The following is a 20,509-nucleotide window of genomic DNA, read 5'->3' as shown; positions in this document are numbered from 1 at the left end:
ATACAATTTTAGTTTTAATTAAAGTACTGAGAAGGCTCTGAAATAGCGTTGAACATATTGAGTTAAGGAAATTAATAATTGTTTTTGTTTTTTTACCTAAATTACCAGACGTCCTAATAAAACTAGTACATCTATCCTACTAATAAACGCATACTCTACTAAAATTCCTAATGTGCTAGCGTGCCTGCTTAACATTTTGTGTAGTTAAATAATTAATTATTAATGAAATTTACATAATGAAAACAATTGATATTTACGTAAGAAAACCTAGTTGGATGTTACGGATATTTTTTTCAGTCGATCTGACTTGGGACGTTGAAGCATATAATGAATATACGCATACATATTATTTATCTTGGTTTTTTTTTAATTAACCTATTATAGATGCTAAGATCTAAAAAGATTGTTATTGGAATAACTGATTGTCCATTTTTATATAAGACATGCACACAAAATCAACAGTATGGTGAAATTTAAAAAAGTTACATGATTTTAATAATTGGTATAGGCCTTAGCAGCGTGAAACAGGATCATTGTGGGTTTCGGGCTTCGGAACAACTGTTGAGCGCATCTGCGCCTAACGCACCCTGCTTACTGTATAATAAGAGTGGGCAGACCGCCACCCAGTCCCAGTCCTGCCGGAGTCTCCGAACGCCGTGGACGTTCCTGCCGACCTCTCTGCCTCTCACTACCCGGCAACTAGTTCACGTTTGTTCGCGATCATGAAGTGCGGTACTGTGGTATTATGTGCGATGCTATCGTTTTGGACTGTGTTAGCGCGCGAAATCGACCTTCAGAAAGATTTGAAAGCGATGGCTGAACAAATTGAGTTGCTGAAAACTTCGCAAGCCACAGAGATTTCCCGCCTTAATAAAGAAATCAGAGAGCTTAAGTAAGTTGAAACTTTTTTTTAATGCTAAATCCTTTTGGTAAATGTCAATTGGTTTTAATTCTTTAGTAGTTTACAGTAATCGCTGATTTTGGTTTCATTTTGAAATATTAAAAAAAATGTTTTTATTTTTTTCTGTACTCTGGAAATGTTTGATTTTTTTTAAAGTAAGTAATGCTCGGCGCACAGAATTATGCATAAATGCGAATTTTTTAATAAGCTTCTGCGAATTATAATAGGAATTAGTATTTTATCAACTTTCTTATGTTATTTCCCAATTTTTTGTATCAGAAGAAATAAGACATATTACATGCAGAGCATTTTATATTATACGGGTATGGGGGATACAAAAAAAAATGATAAATAAATATATATATATTTTGCTTAGTATAAATATATGTTTTGCTTAGTAATAAATACTATAAATGTCAAAATGACTTCGATATAAGTAAGTAGATTTATTAAAAAATAAATAAATAATGTCTATATTGACTTTGATACCAATATTAAATTTAAAAAAAGTACTTACTTTAATAAATATGAATACTTGTAATAATAGACGTTATATTGTTTACATTGTTTAGTGTCACATAGACAGTATTTGGTGATTGTTGTTGGAAATTTTATTATTTTTATTACTATAATATGTTTTTTTAATATAAAGTATTTTGAGGCCGTCGTGACGCAGCGGTACAAGGGGTGTGACTGTATCGCGACGGTTCTGGGTTCGATCCCCACTCGAGGAAGTGAAATATTTATTTACGTTTATATTTTCATTTCTTCGCTCGTAGCTCGTAGAGGCAAAGCGCGGCGTCGAGTTCTGCCACTCAACACGCAATGGCTCCAGAATTCAGCAGAAAGTAGGGAACGGAGTGTCTTAACACTAGGTTCCCTCTGCCCACCCTGCTGTGTGCGGGGTACAGCGTGAAGCTGATATATTTTAACATAAAATTATTTTAATATTAATAGAAAAGTAAAAAAAAAATCTTACTTTCTAATTGATTTATAAAAAAAACTCAACTCTAAACACGCATGCATGCAAAATCTAACACCGTCTTCAGCTAGGTACCTACAAAGGCAAAAGAAAGATTAAGTTACACTTTAGTTTACACTTCGCTAAATCCCGCAAACGTGTCATAATACAAAAATTGAAGACACAAGAGGTATTTGAAGAGTAAAGAAAGAGCATCTCTTACCGAGAACCAGGTCATCTGATCGATGTCTTTTTAAATATACTATAGCCTGTCTAACACTTAGAGCGCTTACTTCTCGAGCGCTAAAGTGAAAATAATCTAAATATTATTGAATAAATGAATAAATAGTAAATAAAATATAATTATTTATGGGTAATTTAAAGGAAACATCAATATGATATTAATTATATTAATAAAATGAATAATGTTTTACAATTAACAATTAAAGCTTATTAGTTTCGTTGAAATCGTCTTCTACACTATGAATTTGTAAATGTGACAGACAGACGGACAAGCGGACCTGAGCAAATAGAATAATGGCTAAATAACAATCACATAAATATCTATCCGTAATATTCCGGCTTGGATTACACAATATAAATTACAAAATACCTGCATACCAAAAGTCCAATATCCAATATGTTTCCTTTTGTAAATAATACCTATCCATATCCATACCTATATTATAAATTCGAAAGTAACTCTGTCTGTCTTTAGTACATCATCACACTCTCATACTCATATTATAAATGTGAATGTAAGTTTGTTTGTCACGCTTTTACGCCAAAATTAATCAATAGATTATGATAAAACTTTGTCCACATATTATTATATTAGTGCTGAACTGGCACGCTCAGAACGCCGTAGATAAAAAAACAACAACATTGTTCATAGAGACCTTAAATCGTATATATAAGGTAGAGAGCTACTAGAGAGAATTAGAACAAATTAGAATCGAGAAGTTTTGTAACTATTACGTGGTTGCTAAGCTTCGGGTATCACAATTTTGGAAACACCTGTACTAGTGGGCTCGGCAAGTTCAGAACTGGCTTTACTGCAGCGCATTTATACATACCTAAAGTTCGAAGCGCGGCCAGCGCATACATGAATACTTAACTGAGATATAAGAGTACCGGGGCCAGGACCGGGGCCGGGACCGGGACCGAGGGGCTCGAGTCAGCGCTTTCCCGCTTTAAATCCATAGCTTAAGATCTTAGCGAGGCAGTTCGTGGCTGGTTTAACAAGTTTCGCGAGGCTGCAAACACGAACCTAACAGAATGAGCATACGTGGAATGCAACGACGCCAGCTGTTCTCTTATGTTTTGTTAATCAATTTTGCACAATTTCATCTCGCTAGAAGTCACACACTTGCATCTTTCGCTTATAGCGGGCCTTACTTTGCGTCTAAGTTTACATCGTGCGTATATCTACAATAAAAGTTTATTTATGGCCTATTTATATCTAGGCAGCTAAGGCAGCTGCCTTCACTAAATGTTAGTCTTATTTTGTAAACAAGCTATACGATCGTGAATTATAAATTAAAAATTGAATCAGAATTGAATTAATTCATATATGTTTCTTATGTTCATTAAAATGAACGTCATAAAAATCTTCCTAGAGTCTTCTGTGAAAATATTAATGGGGTTTTGACGCTAATAAACTGTATGGTACTGGGTGAACGTAATATTATTTTTTCTAATTATTATCTTCCGGCATATCCGTTTTATTGTCTTTATTATAAGCACACTTTTATAATAATAAACAGCATAAGCCATTTTTATTAAGCATAGGGATGGGGGTGAACATCTGGTTGTAATATGTTTATTTATATTCCTACCGGAAATAATATACTGCCAGCCCTCATCCGGAAGACTGCCAATAGGGTGACAAAATCTATGGAATTTTAAATTACATTGTTCTTTTTTAATACACAGAATTCTAAGCTTACATATCTTAGAATTTAAGATATTATAAAACTATAAAAATAAAACTACTTAGGTGCATATTTTTTGGTGAAACAAACTCATAATGTAACAATGTAAATAATATTGAGTATTATAAAATTTTAAAAACATGCTTTAGGATTTTAAGTCTATGGAAACATTCTATGGAAACATTCTCTTGTTTATTTTAGTAACTGTTGTATACCTTTTTATTATGATTTTTAAGTACTTATAATCTTAATTATATATTTTAAAAATACAAATTCATTAATGCCAACCACCAACTAACTAATGTTTCAAAAGAGTTATTGAAACATTTTGCTTTCTACTGATTTTAAAAACTATGAATAAATTAATATTAAGAAATAGATACACTACGAGTTTCTAACGCGCGATCAAAAGGGCAGGTGTTCCATTAGAGAAACCTGGCCGTGTTTAAATCGACGGCTAAGTAAGTCCAAGGTATTATTTATTTCGATATCGTGATACGTATCTGGAAAATGCTATATTAAAAACAAAACTAATTTTATGTTGCCCTATCTTTTTAACCGACTTCTGTAAGAAAAAGAGGTTATCAATTCGACTGTATGTTTTTTTTTTTGGTAATATTTAATTTTTATATCAGTGCTTCAGGAAAACTAGCTTAAATAGATTTCAATCTAGGCGCAAGACTAAAATATATTACTTAGATAGAAAAAAATAACGATTTACTTTAATTATTTTCTTGATTCATTTAAAATCGATGAAAAATATTGACAAAAAAGTCAATACCTATGTACATTTTAATAATAATAATATGAGTGGTAATGTAGCTAAGAGTCAAATTTGCTTGAGTTTAATATTCTAGTTGCTTGCTAGTTCATTGGACAATTGGCAACTCGTATGACAACTTTTTCATAAATGTACATCTATCGCAATTAGCTATTTTAAAGAAATATTGACAAATTGAACGCACAATAAAACAATAGAAAGTTTAATCGTTTTAGAATTTAATTATGGCAGCTCCTAACTCGCGCTACCTCAATAGCAATTGTGCCATGTATTAATTATATTTAGCAACAACATTATAATGATGCATTAATACTATTAAAATCCAATTTGGGTTCAATCCTTATTCAAATTGCCGTATTGTATTGTATTTTTAGTTGGCTTAACCGGTACATCACATCAGATTTGTTATTCGGAGAGCATTGTTAGGCCAGTTCACATATTATGTACAAACACGTGTGTTATCCTCATTTATATCGATCTCAAATCAGAGAGCGATCTTGAGATGTTGTTTTCATTCATAATTTACATATGAGTAGGTACGGGCGTTAAAAACCACACGTATTAATTTTATAAATTTCCAAGTTCCAAGATATGAAAAGTAGGTTGAATTAATATCACATTATTATATCATTCTGTAAATATAGTTAGTGAATGGTATATTAAGACTTCCTTCCATAGGTACGTTTTAAGTTTACTTTTTCATCTATCAGTTATCTATCGATATCGTACTACTGCATCAAATACAGATATTATTTAAAAAAAACCTTATATATCTATATTTAAATATTGATTTATGCTATCTGAATATTTTTATTTTACGGGTCTTTAATCTTTGGCTGTAAAAGGCGAACACACATGATATTACATAGTATTCCATGATATTTATCATCACATATTTACATTTTTTAATCAATAAATAGGCTGTATTCTATTTTTTTTAACGTAAAAAACTTAATTACGCCTATATTAACTTAGAAAGTCGTTAATAGTAAATAAATCTATACAGTTTTTATATTTTAATTATGTATTTTGTATGTATGGATAATATAGAGCGGAGGGGAGACCCGCTACGACCACTGTTGCGTGGCATTGCATCCTGTTCGTTGTACCCTTTTAAATTTCATCTACCACTGCACCCGTAAATACATCGATTTCATTATATACTAATAGAGTTGGCCGCTGGTGGTTAGGAATTCCTTATTCATTAGTTTTATCTGGACGCCAGCGTGGTGCAGGAGCACAAAGGTGTGGAACGGAAAACGGAGTGTCTTAACACTATGTTCCCCCAGCCTACCCTGCTGTGTGCGGGATAGAGCGTGAAGCTGATGTATTTGGTGGTAACATTTACTACAAAAAGTGTAAAAAAACCGACCGAGTTTTTAATCAGCACGTTGAAGCTTTAGAAATAAAAATTCACCAAGGCAGCTTCGATATTCATTTTTGATTTATTATTTAAATTCCCGCTGTGCATCCTCTCTGCTCATCGGTGATAGGGAGATTAATAAAAATAAACTAAGTTAAGGTACGTTCGTAGGTTTCACATTTTATTAAAATATATTTTTATTTGTAGGGAAACTCCTGCGGTTGGATGCACCAACAACCATGAACGAAACGAGCAAGCTACCCTCGAGTGGGCCACCAGTTCCATGAAAGAGCTCCGGATTGAGATGCGCGAGCTCTCCCACAGCGTCAACAGTTCACAGCTCTTACGGCAACTCCACACTATGCGTAATCAGGTTGGTTCATAGTTTTTTACGAGTATAACAAAATAATAATAGATATGAATTTTGAATCTATTTTGTTTTCATATCTTCGCTCTGGTATCGAGACAGAGCGCGGCGTTAAGTTCCGCCACTTATTTTGTATTAGCACTAGGTTCCCTCTGCCTACAGTAGGGTTACTGTGTGCGGGATACAGCGTGAAGCTATCAAACGAATACAAATACTGAATGAATTAAATGATTTGTTAATTAGTCTTAACTATTAACTCATTTCAAGTGAAATTAGTTTCAACAAATATTTTAAATAAGCATTTCGTACATATTGAAACATTATAATTACAAATTCTATACTAAATACAATAAATTTATTATTAGGTCCACTTACGAAGCATTGAAATTTATTGAATATGAAAATTGAATTAATATATTAGAACTTTATTTTATTTGGATTGAACTTTACAACATAACATTAAATATCTTAAGCATTATTGCAGCATTTTATAGATATGTATGTATGTCTCTTCCGTTTTTCCAAATTAAATTTCTGTGATTGTAATGTCTTTTATGCCTCCAAAATTCGGCGGAAAGTGGGGAACGGAGTGTCTTAACATGAGGTTCCCTCTGCCTAGCCTGCTGTGTGCGGGATGTCTTTAAATAACTTTTTAAAAAAAATATTTTTTTTTAAATAGGAAACCAATTGTATTTAAATTTAAACTGAGTATCCGTTTTAGATACGACGAGCTCTGTCGGAGAATTTAGATTTGATCCAACTTTATCGTACCCACGAGGCTCGCGTCGACAAGTTGGACAACGAGGTCAGCCGCCTCAAGTACGAGGCGCAGGAGGCGCGAAACGCGACTGCACAACTACGGGCGCGTTTCGGAAAAATCTCTAAAGAGGTGAGTTTTGGACTTAAAAAAGGTTATAGTTAAAAAGTAATTTCCGTTTATAAATAGACAAAAGAAAAAAACTAATACAACAACAAAGAAAGATATTTATTAAACAGTAATAAACCAACAAGTATGAACGATATGGAATTTAACTTAATATAAAATGCAATAATATCTCGTCCTCGTCCTCGTCCTCGTGTTTTTCAAAGCTCGCTAAGCTTTGTGAAACTGCAAGTGACAGTGGCGTGATTAAAAACGGATGAGAGAAATTTTGTACGCAAAACAAAGTTAGCCATCCGGCTACGTCTAACAGCAGTCATTGTGTTACCATTATATAAATTGGTTTTACCGTTCTGCTTAAGGATGTTTCGCAATTAGAGATAGAGTTCCTTATATGTAAAACATTAGGAAATATACTATTTCAAAATTTTCTTTTTCCATTCCTTACTTAAATTAAAATGTATGGATATTTTTAAATACCTTGTCTTATTAGGAGAATACTGGGTACATAGGAATATACGTCTACATAATAATTATAAAATATTATAATTTTACATTCCAAACAAATGCATAGAGATCAACCGTAAATTCTAATAACAGGTGCTGACCCTCTTCACGCTCGATGGTTCCAACCGTCGCAAACCGTTGCCCATGCGACTTTTTACCGGTCAATATGATTGCAAGGGAATATAATTAACATAGTTATAACAAAAATCAATTCGTCCTTAACCCTACTCTTAATTGCGGCGTTAAGTTCCGCAACTCAATACGCAATGCCTCTAGAATTCGGCAGAAATTGGCGAGCGTAGTGTCTTAACACTGGAAGGGATTGCCTACCTTCATATTCTGATATAGCGTAAGTAATGTTATAGCTTACAACAAATCAATAGTGAATATTGCGCGAACATGAACAAAAAACGGAATTGTCGCGAAATCTGAATGGCATGCACCTGCTCCACTCGCACCGCGGAAATTCCATTGATGCAGTGCATAATGGCGGTATGGGAAACGACAAACGGGCGACCGACCGCCGGATCCCATGGAATATTTTTGCTTCATCCATTGCACGGGTACCTTGCGCGCTTATATTGAAATAGAGATTATCGTAATATTATATAAGTATCGTAGGCCGTCGTGGCGCAGCGGCACGAAGATGTGACTCACGTTACGTGACGGTTGTGGGTTCGATCCCCACTCGAGGAAGTGAAATATTTATTTACGTTTATATTTACATTTCTTCGCTCTGGTGTCGAAGCAAAGCGTGGCACTGTCAACTGTTACAATCTATTATATTAAAAGGTTCTAGATTTTAAATGTTATATACATAAAGTATGTATATATCTTTGTTTTTATAGATAATAAATTAAAATAATTATGCGAATGCTTTTAATTGTTATGATTTGTATAAGATTTCATTCTTTATACGAACTTATTATTAAACAGTAGTGCCGTCATTACGTTCAAAAGAGAACCGTGAGAAATTATTCCTTGAAAGCCTCCAAGAACCCGCTCGTAAATGTTGTTCAACCAAGCCGTTTAATGGAGACAAAAAGGAAGAGGACCTCACACCGCCAACTTACGAAATAATTTACACGAAAATTGATCACCGGCAATAATTAATTAAGCTGACGTGATTGTTTTTGTTACAACATGTAAGCTTGTATTCAAATATCCACTCAGTACAATAACTTATAAAAAAAATTAAATTTAAAAAAAATATGTTGAATTAATTATTTCTAATATTAAATTATTGTATTAAAAATATAATAATTAATGTATATTATTTTTTATAGGCTTCCAATATAATTTCTTCGCTGTCATAAAAAAAAAACGAAATCTTCTATAGCTACGGAATATTATTTATACATCACTAGCTGTACGTTATGTTGATAACTTTATAAAATGTATTTCCAACATTGTGTAACATTTTCCTTTGAAAAACTTCGATAGGCTCATTCGTTTATCGATGTTGATTGAGTGACGTGCTGCACAACACTACAACGCGGGCAACATCATAGCGTAGGGATGTATCGATATAATCACATGCCAATTAAACAGCATCAAAGGCAGGGCAGAAATGTTAAAATGCATATCGCTCATCACTTTTATTATTACTGTCCGTTCGACCAGATGCACTCGAAAATACAATTATTTTTGTAATATATTTTGTATAATCGAAAATGTCAAACATTTATATGTCAGTTTGTTTGTATAGATGTATGTACAATATATATTTGCATATATATATATATATATATATATATATATCGATATAATATGTCGATTGGGTCACGTAGTTAACGCTATATATTCTCAATGCACACAAGTCATGCAAACTGATTCCTTCTTTTCGAGTTTATCGAATAAATAGATTTGTCGATTTTTATTTTTTGTTATAATGTAAACGGATACGTTCCAACAAAATGGTTGGTTGAATACATTTTTTTTTGAATCGTACTTTTGAATGAACAGAGAACGTTTTTGCCATTTTAAAAATGCTTGCGTATGGAAGCGTAAGCAATTCTTATGAGCATTATTTAAAATATTTACTTCAGGAATTCCTTCTATGTATGTACATTATACCTGCTCCTCTTTTATGTAATAGATTTATGCGTATGTTATCATATCAGCATCTAGCTACTTCTAGATTAAACTTGTTCTTGCAGTTAAATATAGTCGACGTCATTTAGAAGTTTAGCTTTAATCTCATCCTTGTGTGTTATTTTACTTGTTAATAAATAAAAACCATTCTTCTGCAAATATATTAAATATTGTTATTAGTCACAGAGGCAGAGAAAGCTGAGGATTATTATTACACACACTATAGCAAATTCTTGTGGCTCTACTAATAATAAATAAATTTAACCCGGTGATATTTTTCTATAAGCTTCCAATAGTGTATGAATTGGTCTGTTTAAATTCAAGAATTAAAGAAGTGATCTTCATATCTCATTTACCGCTTTTACTGTTATAACTGCAGTGGACACCTATGTATTTGTGAACATTTCCAATCGAACAGAGCCTTTCATCTCTCTTCCTATGTGAAAACCTACAACCTCCAACTATGTGAAATCTCTGTGAAAATGTTATAATAAATATCAACAAGTTAAGTTATTAACTACCAACATTAGAAAAAATATATATTTTTTGAACCAGTATAAACTATATCTCAATTCTTACAAATATTTATTAAGTATTTCGTTGATCGTGGTCCTGATATATTTTTTTAAAATATTTTTGATTAAATTGTTTATAACATTTGTACTTATTATTTAAATTACTGTTATTAAATTACGTATAATTTTCCTATGCCGTATCTGTAGCTTAAATCAGGTGGATAGCAATTTGCTCTCACATGCCGCTAAATTGAACGTAGGTATATTCGCATAGCATACTTACTTATTCAGAGTGAATCGAAACTCGACAAAAGGACAATAGATTCGTGGTTCGCTAGCCTTTTGGCAACACGTACGGATCTCAGTGTAATGAAACTACAAAGACGAAATATCTGACACTAAATAAAATGATAAAATAAATATTATATAATAATCTTCATAATTAGTCAATCATTTAAATATATCGTAGTTATACTATTTGTAGAGACGAATATTATTTTTTAATTTAACTGATTGTACGCTACGGTTTATTGTTTCAGTTGAAAGCGAAGCAACTCAGTGAGTACGACCAGAACAGCTATAACGAGGTTTTGAAACCGCAAGATAACAGAGTAGAGCAGAAGCTCAAACATCCGCATAAGCTGCGTCACAATAAGATGGTTCACACTCAAATAGCCCGACTTGCCCACAGCCAGGATCAACTCGACGAGTTTCAGCAAAACTTACAAACTCAAATACTCGATGTCCAAAGACGCCTAGACAGGGTCGAAAAATCCAACTGGAACTTAGTTTCGGCTAGAGTCGACTTCCTTGATATCCAATACAATGAACTACGAGATGAGATTAAAAATGCAACGGTAAAAATATCGGACTTTGACAAAGTTCACGCTTCTATGTTAGAATTACGCGAAGACGTTGAAAGCATTGAAAATAAGGCTGACAAAACGATTCCCGAATTCCGAAAGGAAATTTCTAAACTTGACGTCAGTTTCGCCCAGGTAAGGAGAATATCGATATTTTTTCCTTATTATTTTCTGTTCGGTTTTCTTTTTCTCTTTTCTTTTATAATTTCGCTGTAAATTTATTTTTCTTATTATCTTTTATTGTAGCTCAACGCTCAATCTTCATACATAAAAGAAGATCAGGAGAATCTGCGACAATCAGTGAAAGCGATTGCTGTAAGCGTTAGCAACACAATAGACCGTGCAGAGATGGATCGTTTGGTGATGAAAAAAATTAATGATTCCATCATTGATTTAGAGAACAAATCCAAGCAACATTATTATCGCCTCAATGACCATATTCTTAAGGTTAGTATTTCCGTCTTGTTAAATTTTATTATTACTGTTTTTTTTTTTATTTTATTACTTTTACGTAATTTTCTTTATTTGTATTTAAAAGTAACATCTAAAACATAATACTATTCAATAAACAATGTCAAATTACTTTGATTGTGGTGATTTTATAAACATTTCTCTCACACTAATCGAAATATAATACATAACACACATTTTAATTTCTACAGAGTGAAGTCAATCAGTCTGAAACCAACGGCAATGTTGGCATTCCACTGCCTGAACTCATGGGTGAAGTTAAAGAGTTGCAGCCTATTGAACATGAATACGAGGACTTGGTAAGCCAACTTCCGAGGGATTGTTCCGCCGTAACAGGACCAGCAGGCACTTACCTAATTCATCCCGGAAAAACGCCAATTGAAACCTGGTGCGATAGTGGCAACACTCTTCTCCAACGTCGATACAACGGGTCGATTGAGTTCAATCGTAGGTACGATGAATATGCTCGCGGCTTTGGCAACCCAGCTTCAGAGTATTGGCTCGGATTGGAGTCTATGCACCATCTGACGTCAGACAACTGTTCCTCTATGAAAATTGAAATGACTGATATTTACGGTAGCGGATGGTACGCCGAGTACGAGCACTTCACTGTGGGCAACGCTGACGACGGATATGTTTTAGATGTGGGCGGATATAAGGGAAACGCAAGCGATGCTTTTGAATATCAAAATCACATGGAGTTTTCTGCCATTGATCGCGATAGAGATATCTCTAATACGCACTGCGCTAGAAACTATGAAGGAGGATGGTGGTTCTCTCATTGCCAACACGTGAATATAAACGGAAAATACACTCTAGGATTGACATGGTTCGACTCCGCTAGGAACGAATGGATCGCGGTAGCAACGAGCGAGATGCGCCTGTTTCGCCGACCTGGCTGTTCTTAAGTTTACTATAGAATTTTAACATTTCAACTTAATTATTCATTGATATAGTTGCACATTCGTGCTTTTAAATAAAACACTATAATTATTATCATATACCAAAGATAAACTAGTAAAACAATGGTACTTATATTTAAAGTTTCAGATTAAATAGTTGAGACGCTCGTAGTCAAAATATATCTCGCCTCGCTACTTTATAATTAATTTAGTAAAGTTTAGTAGCAAATTTTATTTCATTCAATTAATTTTCTTTGCCACATTTGTCAATTATTTGCTTAAATTTGATGAAAAGTTGTGGGACTTTCCACATTCTCGTGGTGGCGTATAAGAGAGCTGCCAGGATTGTTTTAAGGCCTATGATCGGACAGGGAGGCGATTTATTGTTATTTTATAAAATTTGGGGTATCGTATTTATTTATTTTTAATTAATTATAACTTTTTAAATATGTTTATCTAGATTATTTGATTTGTATAGTTTTATGTCACGGTGAGATTAATTTATTATCTTTACTGTTAAATTATTTAAAAATATGTTTACAACGTTTGGGCAATCATGTTATGAAGTAAACTAAACTAATTTTAACTAAACATTCAACTGAAAAGGTTCTTAGGAAGACCTTGAAGTATCTGGCATACTTCAGAATTGCTACTTGATAAATTTGTACTGTACTTGGTAGTAAGTGTAATTATGATAATGATTGTAATATCATATGGGATAAATATTTTAGTTTTATTTTTATTGTGTCATATTATTATATCTCATTTTGTTTTATTTTTATATAGATATTATGTTAACAAGGCTCACGGCTCACCATTGCAGGCATTCTACTTTTTATTAAGATAGTTTAACAATGATGAATTATTACTGTTTTTATTAGTTCAAACGCCAAGTGCGTTAGACCCCACTAGCTATTATGATATCATTGATTACTAAATATTACGTGTTGCGCACCTACCAAGGGATTTAAACCAAATAAATGTATTAAAAAATATATTATTGTTTTATTTATTAAATTCTTATCTGTTCTTCACTATTCTTGAAAGTTTGTCTATACATTCTATATAGAAAAAAAAATAGCTACATTGTTTGTCTGGATTTGTTTGAAACTGTCTTTATTGTAAAATTAAGTATTATGTATATTTTGTAACATAATTATATACTTCTTAAAGTAAAGACTGTATAGATTTGAGTCCAAATTTCAATGACAACGTGTGTGGTATGGCAAAGATCAAATCGTAAACGAAATCGTGGACAGCAAATAATATTAAATATCTTAAATATAATTCATTATTTATCATTACCCCGAATAGAGATAGAACTTACAAAGTTTCACTGCGCCATGGCCGCCATTTACATTTGGTAATATTTTAAATTTAGTCAATAACTTTGCACTACTCACACTCTCGCTAAACAAATATTAACAAAGATAGATTTACTAATGAATAGATAAATTGAATATCTTATTTGCCTTTAATATTTTTTTACTATGGTAACAATATATTTATGGAGGCAATTTTATTACTTTTGGTTTCATTAATACTTAATATCTTCTGGTACATCTGCTCTTTTCTTGAATGATAGTCCTCATTGATAACGAAGTCTCTAATATCATATAAGTGTCCCTGCAACTTTGCAAGCTCCTGATCGACCTGTATCTGCTGAATGTCGTCGTATAGTGAATGATTGTGTAATATAGGTTTGAGGACTCTGGTATTCGAAAGCCACTCTATTATAACATATGCCCTTGTAGCTTGGAATAAAGGAGCGAAATTCTCCTTACTTATTTTGCGAAAAATCATAATGTTGTGAGCTATCCATCTAAAATAGTAAAATATTTATATTCTACAAACTTAATAAGATATTGAAATATAAAAAATAAATATTTGCATATTTACTTCGTATAATACTGTACACTAGTGTACACAAGCGGTAGATCGTGGGCATAGCCACAACCGAAACCCCATGATAGAATGCCGGCCAATTTTCCTCCTACGACAAGTGGAGATCCAGGCACGGCCAAACATCCGACTGTTGGGTTCTCCTCTCGGGCTGTTCCAGTGCATAGCATACCATCGCCAATTCGTACATTATGCTTTAAGTACAAACAAAACATTGAAAAAATATAACAATATTATTTCGCTTGTGGGTTCTATCCCCACTCGAGGAAGTGAAATATTTATTGACGTTTATATTTCCATTTCTACGCTCTGGTATCGAGACAAACCGCGGCGTTGAGTTCTGCCACTCAACACGCAATGCCTCCAGAATTCGGCAGAAAGTGGGAAACGGAGTCTTATAACACTAGGTTACCCCTGCCTGTTGTATGCGCGAAACAGCGTGAAGCTGATTTTAATTTTTTAAATATTATTTTGATACCTACATACTACATATTTTACATAGCTACGTGCTTATGTACAAATAGATTTAGCTATTTCGGTTGGATATATTATATTAATCTGGCTTAAACACTTTGCCTTTTTAAGATCTCATTCTCCGTGAGAGATAAGTTTGCTTTTTTTTAGCTTTAGTAGTATCACACATAACAATATATAGACGGAACCTGGGAACTTAGTGTTAAGTTATATTCTACATATGTTTAGTAATGCTTTAATATTAAAATAACTGAGTTACCTATAGTACAAATATATGGCATAGTCAAAACTAACAATAGCATAAAAAACAAAGTTAACGTTTTTAATCAATGAAAATTTCTACTTTGTATTCAAACAAATGAGTGAAGGCATTGCAAATAAATTATTTTAACTTACTATCTCGTATCCTTCACAGTATAGATTTGATAATGCCAGAGTGACCGAAACTGTTCGGAGCATAGGATCCATTTTCTCATCTGGATTATACTGTGATGAACGAGGGAGACACAAGTCTTTTTCCTAAGACAAAGGCAAAATCTCTTAATGAAATATAGTAATTTCAAACGTGCCTATATATAATACTAGCGGTCCGCTCGCGGTTTCACCCGCGTGAACTATGTTATTATTAATTTTTATCTCCATGACTACGTCGTAGTGACGTCTATGCAAAACTTGAGACTTCTAGCATTTGTAGTAACGAAGTTTCATACAAACTTTCGACCCCAAAAACAACCCCTTGGAAATCGAATATTGCCAATTCCCGTCTTAGCGAGCAGATGCAAAATTTGAGATTCCTAGCACATGTAGTTTCTGAAATTTCGTGATGAGTGAGTGACCTATCGATTTTATATATGTATATAGAAGACAAAAAAAGAACATATCCAAAAGTGAACTGAACCTGCGTCCCGGTGGACGGCTTCCTAGAGGCCTAGAGCAGGTTCGAATCCCGCTACGTTAAAATTTTTATACATTTCTAAAAAAAAAGGATTTTTCTTTCCTAAGTGTGGAATAGCACTTTAACAATATTAAAAAGTACAAATTAATGTTCAACCTTGGAAATAGACCGTACGTACCGTAAGATCGCATCTGCCCCAGCCGGTGACATACCCAGAGATATCAGTTAAGGGCATATGAGGCATTACAAGGGAAATACTCCTTACGGATGTCCTGAAATATAAGAACGTAGGTAGGTACACAAATCGTCAAACACATTTGTCGCTTCGAGCATTGCCAAATCCAAATACCTAATACCTAGGTAGTCTATTACAGGAATTTAATCTACGAAGTCCATTTCAATTCAAAATTTAGTTCGAACGTATCGATTGAAATTAAAGAGACAACTCAAAAAATATATATGTAACCTAGTTCTAGATGAATATTATACTAAAAAGAGAGAAATTCTGTGTTTAGTAATATAGTCGAGATTTATATTGACTGGAGTGCTTAAATACATGTTGCTGGTATTGTCGTAGTAAACATAAATTTTACTTCCAAGATTTTAATGATAAAATACAACAAAAAAGCTAAATAAAAATACTTTACGATAACTATTTGAGTGTATCACATAGCAGCCTAGGCAGAGGGAACCTGGAAACCTACTGTTAAGACACTCCGATCCTATTAATACACTTCCGCTCCTCAATTGCTGAAAATTTTCCTATAAATTTACGAAGAAGTTAAAATAATCAAATCTTTAGGCTAACTAAATCACTTATGTTACTAAGAGATTTAATTTAATCTGAAATAATGTAGGAAAACTGACTTTAAAAATGGAAAATTAATATTATTTAAAAATCAAACAGCAATATACATTCTAGAAATAGCTGAATATAGATCAATTAAGCTTCAGCATTTGTTAGTGTATATATTTACTTTTCATTGCGCTTCCATCTCCCAATTAAATAATATTCTTTTTATGGTAGGTTGAAAAATCTGAGTACAAGAGAACGAAAGGTAGATGTTATCTATAAAATATAATTATATATACTCGTATATATGTTTAGTACTACGTCAGCAACAATTTATTGAAAGTATAAAAAATAAAAAAAATAAATCAGCTTTACGCTTCACGTATCCCGCACACAGCAGGGTAGGCAGAGGGAACCAATTTTAAGACACTCCGTTCCCCACTTTCTGCCGAATTCTGGAAGCATTGCGTGTTGAATGGCAGAATTCAACTCCGCGCTTTGCCTCGACACCAGAACGAAGAAATGGAAATATAAATGTAAATAAATATTCACTTCCTCGAGTGGGGATCGAACCCACACGAACAACCGTCGCGTTACAGTCACACCCTTGTGCCACTGCGCCAGGACGGCCGCGATAAAATAAATATAATTACAATAAATTTAATAAAATTAAATTATATGTTGAAATTTATCTATAAAATAATTGTAGTAATGTAGAGTTAATACTTTTTTTGTTGTTAAAGTTATTAGATACGCTTAAATAGTGACTACAGAATTCGGCGGAAAGTGGCGAACGCAATGTTTTAACACGAGGTTCTCTCCGTGTGCAGGATACAGCTTGAAGCTGATTTTTTCTTTTCATATCTTCGGTCTGGTGTCAAGCCAAACGCGGCGATGAGTAGGTACCGTCACTCAAAACGCATTGCCTCCAGAATTCGACGGGAAATGGGGAGCAGAGTGTCTTAACACTCGGCTCTTTGCCTAACCTGCTACACGAGGGATACACCGTGGAAGCAGAAAAATAACATAATATATAGACATGATTTTATATTCAAAGTTATCTACAGAATTAATATTGACCCCAGTTAGGTAATACTATACTATAGAATAGAACGACAGAATAATAAATAAAAACTATAAAGAAATTACATAAATCTATAAATCTTGCTTGAATAAGATACAATAATAATTTATAACATTGCCATTGATTCTAATTTACTAATAACTAATAGAAGATTAGTTATTATTGGGAATACGGTTAACCAACTTTTCTAAATATAAATAAATTTTTAACAAAAAGAAAAACCGACTTCTCATAACGAACTAAAAAGTGAAAATTATTTTACAAAGATTTTAGTCGAATTGATAACCTTCTTTACTTACAGAAGTAGGTTAAAAAATAGACTAACTTGTAAATAACGTCTTCATAAAATCTGATCATAGCGATGTCAGCAGCGAGCGTGTACGGGTCGAAGTTTTGATGTATGACGACAAGTAAGACGGTGAGAAGGGACGTTCCTCGGTCAGAGTAGTTTTCTCCAACAACTATACGCAACTCGTGGACGGGAACCCTGGAATATTAACCATTTGATTTAATCCCGGGATTATTCGGACTTCAGCACTTAACGCTAGCAATGTCCAGTAGAAATTCTTAAACCAAGATATGCCTTTGAGCTTCGTGTTAGCAACATTTAAATACATAACTATAAAATTTATTCCTTTGAATAATAAATACTATAATAATAACTAAATCTTAAATAATTTAATTATTTTTTACCCATAAAGAGGATGAGCGACAGTCAGAATAAGATTCTTAGTTATCAAAGTACTTGTTAAGTAGTGTGAGTGCTTTCTTCGGACGCTTACAATGTAAGGATGCTCCCTTATATTGACACGAGTACCTCTGAATATCTACGAAAAATTAAACAGTTTTTTGTGTGAAAAAATAGACATATTCAAAAAAAGAAGAAAAGCTTCCATAGGTACATGAAGAATGAAGTAAAGAATATTAAACACCAGTTTCAAGTTCATAGCTTGAAAACTCTCTGAGAGTGGGCACCGTTTTTAAAAAGGGCATTTTGAGATAAACGCTTTTAAAGTTTGGAGGAGGGGTTTTTTATATAAATTGCCGACTTACCATCAATCGGCGATCCCTGATCCATACGAGATCCCTTCTGCTATCTCTATCTCGAAAAAGAAAAATGGAATTTTCCAAAATTGTTTCCAAAATGTTAATTGAGACTTTTTGAAATAATTTGATATTTTTTTCAGTCATGTTTACAGTCACATACTTGTGCCCCCTGCCTACGACTGACCACTACTAATACAAATACAAGTATATAGATTATCTCTTTTAATATGTGCTTTTGAAATATATGACATTTAGAGTAGTATGTGCTTATAAAGGCTTTGAATATCGCATAGTATATAATATATGTAGCGAGGAAGTTACTAATTGTGAAAGCTAATATACAAACGCGAACGAGCGCTTCACAGAAAATGAATTTACGCGACAAATTTATAGAAATTTGTATAATGAAGCTTGTTGGTCGCATGGACATTTTAGTTCTTTACTACAACTCTTTGATCTGATGATAAGCAGATATACCATCTGGTACTGGTTCTGTTATTTTATATTTATAACACACAATTTTCCCAAATATCGAGTAAGCCTAATATCACAGGTAGGCAAAAAAGATAATGTCATTATTTTTCGAGTTTTTTTTTCTAATATTTATTTTTTTTACTATCCCACACATAGCGAGGTAGGCAAAAGCTACATGGGAACCTAGTGTTAAGATTTAAGACATTCCGTCCTACACTTTCCGCCGAATTTTGGCCAGAGCCACCAGAGCGTAGTAATGAAAATATTAAATAATTCCCCGAGTGAGAATCGAACTCACAACAGTCGCGTTTACAGTTACACGCTTTAGCCACTGCGACATGATGGCCTCGATCTTTTTTTCTCTATTCTCTATATAACCAAATTCGAAATAGAAGTTACTTATTTTCATCTGATCCATGTATAATTGACAAGTTTCCAATGAATAAAAGAATTACAAAGGTGAAATTGAGGATTTTTCAGGCTTTATAAAATAACGAAGGTCGGCAAGGTCGGCATTCATAAAACTTCGTGTTTACAGTTAACTATAGATACTATTTACTATGTACCTACTCGTAGTGAATTTATTTAAGTAAATAGATCAGCATCAGGCTGCATCCCGCACACAGCAGGGTAGGCGGAGAGAACGTAATGTTAAGACACTCCGTTCCCCACTTTCTGCCGAATTCTGGAGGCATTGCGTGTTGAGTGGTAGAATTCTACGCCGCGTTTTGCCTCGACACCAGAGCGAAGAAATGGAAATGTAAACGTAAATAAATATTTCACTTCACTAATATGCGTGGGATAGTGGATAGTATGTCGTGACGGTGTATGTGTGTATATATAATACTTAAATATTATATACATTTTACATATTTGCAACACAAAAAAATATATTAAACAAAAACTATGCACTTTGTATGCACTTTTATATAAAAATCTGTGTACGTGTTAACCTTCCGATTTAATATCGGTATATCGCCTGTCAAAGGATATCCGGTAGCTTCAAACAACGCGTCAGGTTCTTGTTTCATTTGATTCGACGAATTTGCCGTTTGTTTATTACACTGAGAGGTCCAGAACACTGTTGAACAAAATATAAGTAATTGTGTTGTTTTCAGCCCAAATAAAGCAGGGTAGGTAGAGGGAGCCTATTGTTAAGACACTCCGCTCCCTACTTTTCACCGAATTCCGCGCTTTGCCCCGACACCAGAATGAAAGTAATAAATATTTCATTTCCTCGAATGGGAATCGAACTCACAACCTGTCGAGTGCAGTCTTACGCTTGTGCCACGACTGGTCTG

The 20,509-nt window shown here is 33.4% G+C and overlaps 2 protein-coding genes across 2 annotated transcripts; one reads left to right on the top strand and one right to left on the bottom strand.

The window, feature by feature from the left end:
* The first annotated feature begins 611 nt into the window (after positions 1-611).
* sca (scabrous) lies at positions 612-13,534 on the top strand. Its single transcript, XM_085206290.1, has 6 exons — positions 612-892; positions 6,148-6,313; positions 7,029-7,196; positions 10,843-11,301; positions 11,413-11,613; positions 11,829-13,534. Exons 1-6 carry the CDS (start codon positions 723-725, stop codon positions 12,543-12,545), a joined length of 1,881 nt encoding a protein of 626 aa, XP_085062416.1. The 5' UTR covers positions 612-722; the 3' UTR covers positions 12,546-13,534.
* Positions 13,535-14,017: 483 nt separating this feature from the next.
* LOC146527002 (trypsin beta-like) lies at positions 14,018-20,239 on the bottom strand. The gene is made up of 7 exons (XM_085206631.1): positions 20,162-20,239; positions 18,381-18,514; positions 18,013-18,174; positions 15,989-16,082; positions 15,312-15,434; positions 14,439-14,635; positions 14,018-14,361 (listed from the first exon to the last, which is right to left on the bottom strand). The coding sequence occupies exons 1-7, from the start codon at positions 20,237-20,239 to the stop codon at positions 14,028-14,030; spliced, it is 1,122 nt and encodes a 373-aa protein (XP_085062757.1). The 3' UTR covers positions 14,018-14,027.
* Positions 20,240-20,509: the final 270 nt, after the last annotated feature.

The sequence above is a fragment of the Heliconius melpomene genome, chromosome 21, assembly GCF_056956725.1.
Source record: "Heliconius melpomene rosina isolate 202511_hmr_F chromosome 21, ASM5695672v1, whole genome shotgun sequence".
Lineage (NCBI taxonomy): Eukaryota > Metazoa > Arthropoda > Insecta > Lepidoptera > Nymphalidae > Heliconius > Heliconius melpomene.
The sequence above is the reverse complement of the archived record's forward strand: the minus strand, read 5'-3'. Positions and strand labels throughout refer to the sequence as shown.

What these genes read in the sequence shown, in the direction of transcription:
- sca (XM_085206290.1), top strand. Translation starts at nt 723, where the DNA reads ATGAAGTGCGGTACTGTGGTATTATGTGCGATGCTATCGTTTTGGACT. An exon ending in TCCACACTATGCGTAATCAG is followed by an intron (nt 6,314 to 7,028) that starts GTTGGTTCATAG and finishes TATCCGTTTTAG; the next exon opens with ATACGACGAGCTCTGTCGGA. An exon ending in TCAATGACCATATTCTTAAG is followed by an intron (nt 11,614 to 11,828) that starts GTTAGTATTTCC and finishes TAATTTCTACAG; the next exon opens with AGTGAAGTCAATCAGTCTGA.
- LOC146527002 (XM_085206631.1), bottom strand. Translation starts at nt 20,239, where the DNA reads ATGAAACAAGAACCTGACGCGTTGTTTGAAGCTACCGGATATCCTTTG. An exon ending in GGGGCAGATGCGATCTTACG is followed by an intron (nt 15,435 to 15,988) that starts GTACGTACGGTC and finishes CCTTTGTCTTAG; the next exon opens with GAAAAAGACTTGTGTCTCCC. An exon ending in AGTGTACAGTATTATACGAA is followed by an intron (nt 14,362 to 14,438) that starts GTAAATATGCAA and finishes TTACTATTTTAG; the next exon opens with ATGGATAGCTCACAACATTA.